The sequence below is a fragment of the Caenorhabditis briggsae genome, assembly GCF_000004555.2.
Source record: "Caenorhabditis briggsae complete genome, chrI, whole genome shotgun sequence".
NCBI classification, from domain to species: domain Eukaryota; kingdom Metazoa; phylum Nematoda; class Chromadorea; order Rhabditida; family Rhabditidae; genus Caenorhabditis; species Caenorhabditis briggsae.
In genome coordinates, this window is record NC_013489.2 from 5,795,101 (window position 1) to 5,796,328 (window position 1,228).

At 37.2% G+C, this 1,228-nt stretch overlaps 1 protein-coding gene across 1 annotated transcript in view; it reads right to left on the bottom strand.

The window, feature by feature from the left end:
- CBG24490 overlaps positions 1–981 on the bottom strand; it is a gene marked incomplete at both ends in the record, with an annotated part of 4,872 nt that extends 3,891 nt beyond the window's left edge. Inside the window, 2 exons of the mRNA XM_045235705.1 lie at positions 561–833; positions 883–981. Coding sequence (XP_045091349.1) covers positions 561–833; positions 883–981 — 372 coding nt within the window. The remainder of the gene's footprint in view (positions 1–560; positions 834–882) is intronic.
- Positions 982–1,228: the final 247 nt, after the last annotated feature.

Below are 1,228 nucleotides of genomic sequence, written 5' to 3' on the forward strand. Positions count from 1 at the left end.
ATAACCCCATAAAGCAAAAACTTTCAGAAGCATCGCAAACTATCAAACAACGTATTTCCCGCCGAAAAAAAGGATTCGAATCATGAAAAATATCACCTTCAACAAGAAAGATGTGATTCCAGTCTATTCTGACATAACTGGCGAAACCATCGAGTCCATTTCTATTCCGAATTCTCTTTTTGATTATACCGAGGCGAACTATTTCAACCAGACCACAGAGCATAATTTGTAAAAATGTCGGAGGAAGACAACAATATTGTACGTTTTTGATTTTTCAGTTCAAGTTTCAAAAAAAGTTTCAGATCAAATGCAACTGTTGTTCTTCTGATCCGGACAAAAAAGTGGTTCCATGCTATGAGAATAAAAACTGTCCATGTTTCATCATGAATGAAAAACTGTAGAAGTTTCAAAAGCCAATAAATGGTAACCCCCCTGCCAAATTTTAAGTTCTGAATTTTTCTATTTTTTGGTGAATAACCCCATTATATAGTTTCAATAAATGAAAATTTTAACTCTGAGACTTTGATATTTCGGCCTTCGCCGTAAATGGAACTGTCTACTTTACGTCCCTGCGAGATCACAGTTCTTTGTTCCAAAACTCGGCAAATCTGTCTCGTTTTTCCATCATCAAAAAACGCATAAAATCTATGATTGGAGTTTAATTCTGGGTCAGAATTGATATTTTCTATCATCTCTCCATGTGCTGAAATTCGTTGTTTCAGCTCGTCAATCTCCACTTCTTGAACGAAGTTTTTCACCACGCTTCGTCTTTTATCGTAACAGTTCGCTCTGGTGTACTCCGCAAAACCGTCATCGACCTCAAAGGGCAGAGGCTGAAACCAAATTTCTATTTGGAAAAATCTTTTTTTTGTTGTTGAAAACCTGAGATGTTTCGGCATTTGTGGTGAGATATTGTGTCATGTTATAATCCTCTGGCGCAAGCTCGCGTAGCGCTTTCATGGTTTCTTCTGCAGACATCATTTTCTGTATCTGAAAAAACAATAATGCACAGTGATGTTCGGCCTTTTTGGAACTTTCCGGAATGTCGAAAAGTACGAATTTCAAATTTTCGGAATCTCGGAATTTTCCGATTTTAAAAATTTTCGGAAATGTCCGGAATTTCTTATCACAAAAATGCGAAAAATTCGTGGAAAATGCCGCGATCGAAGTTGATTTCCAGGAGTAATTTCCTGGAAAAACGCTGTCCAAAGCTGCCATTGTTTTCCAG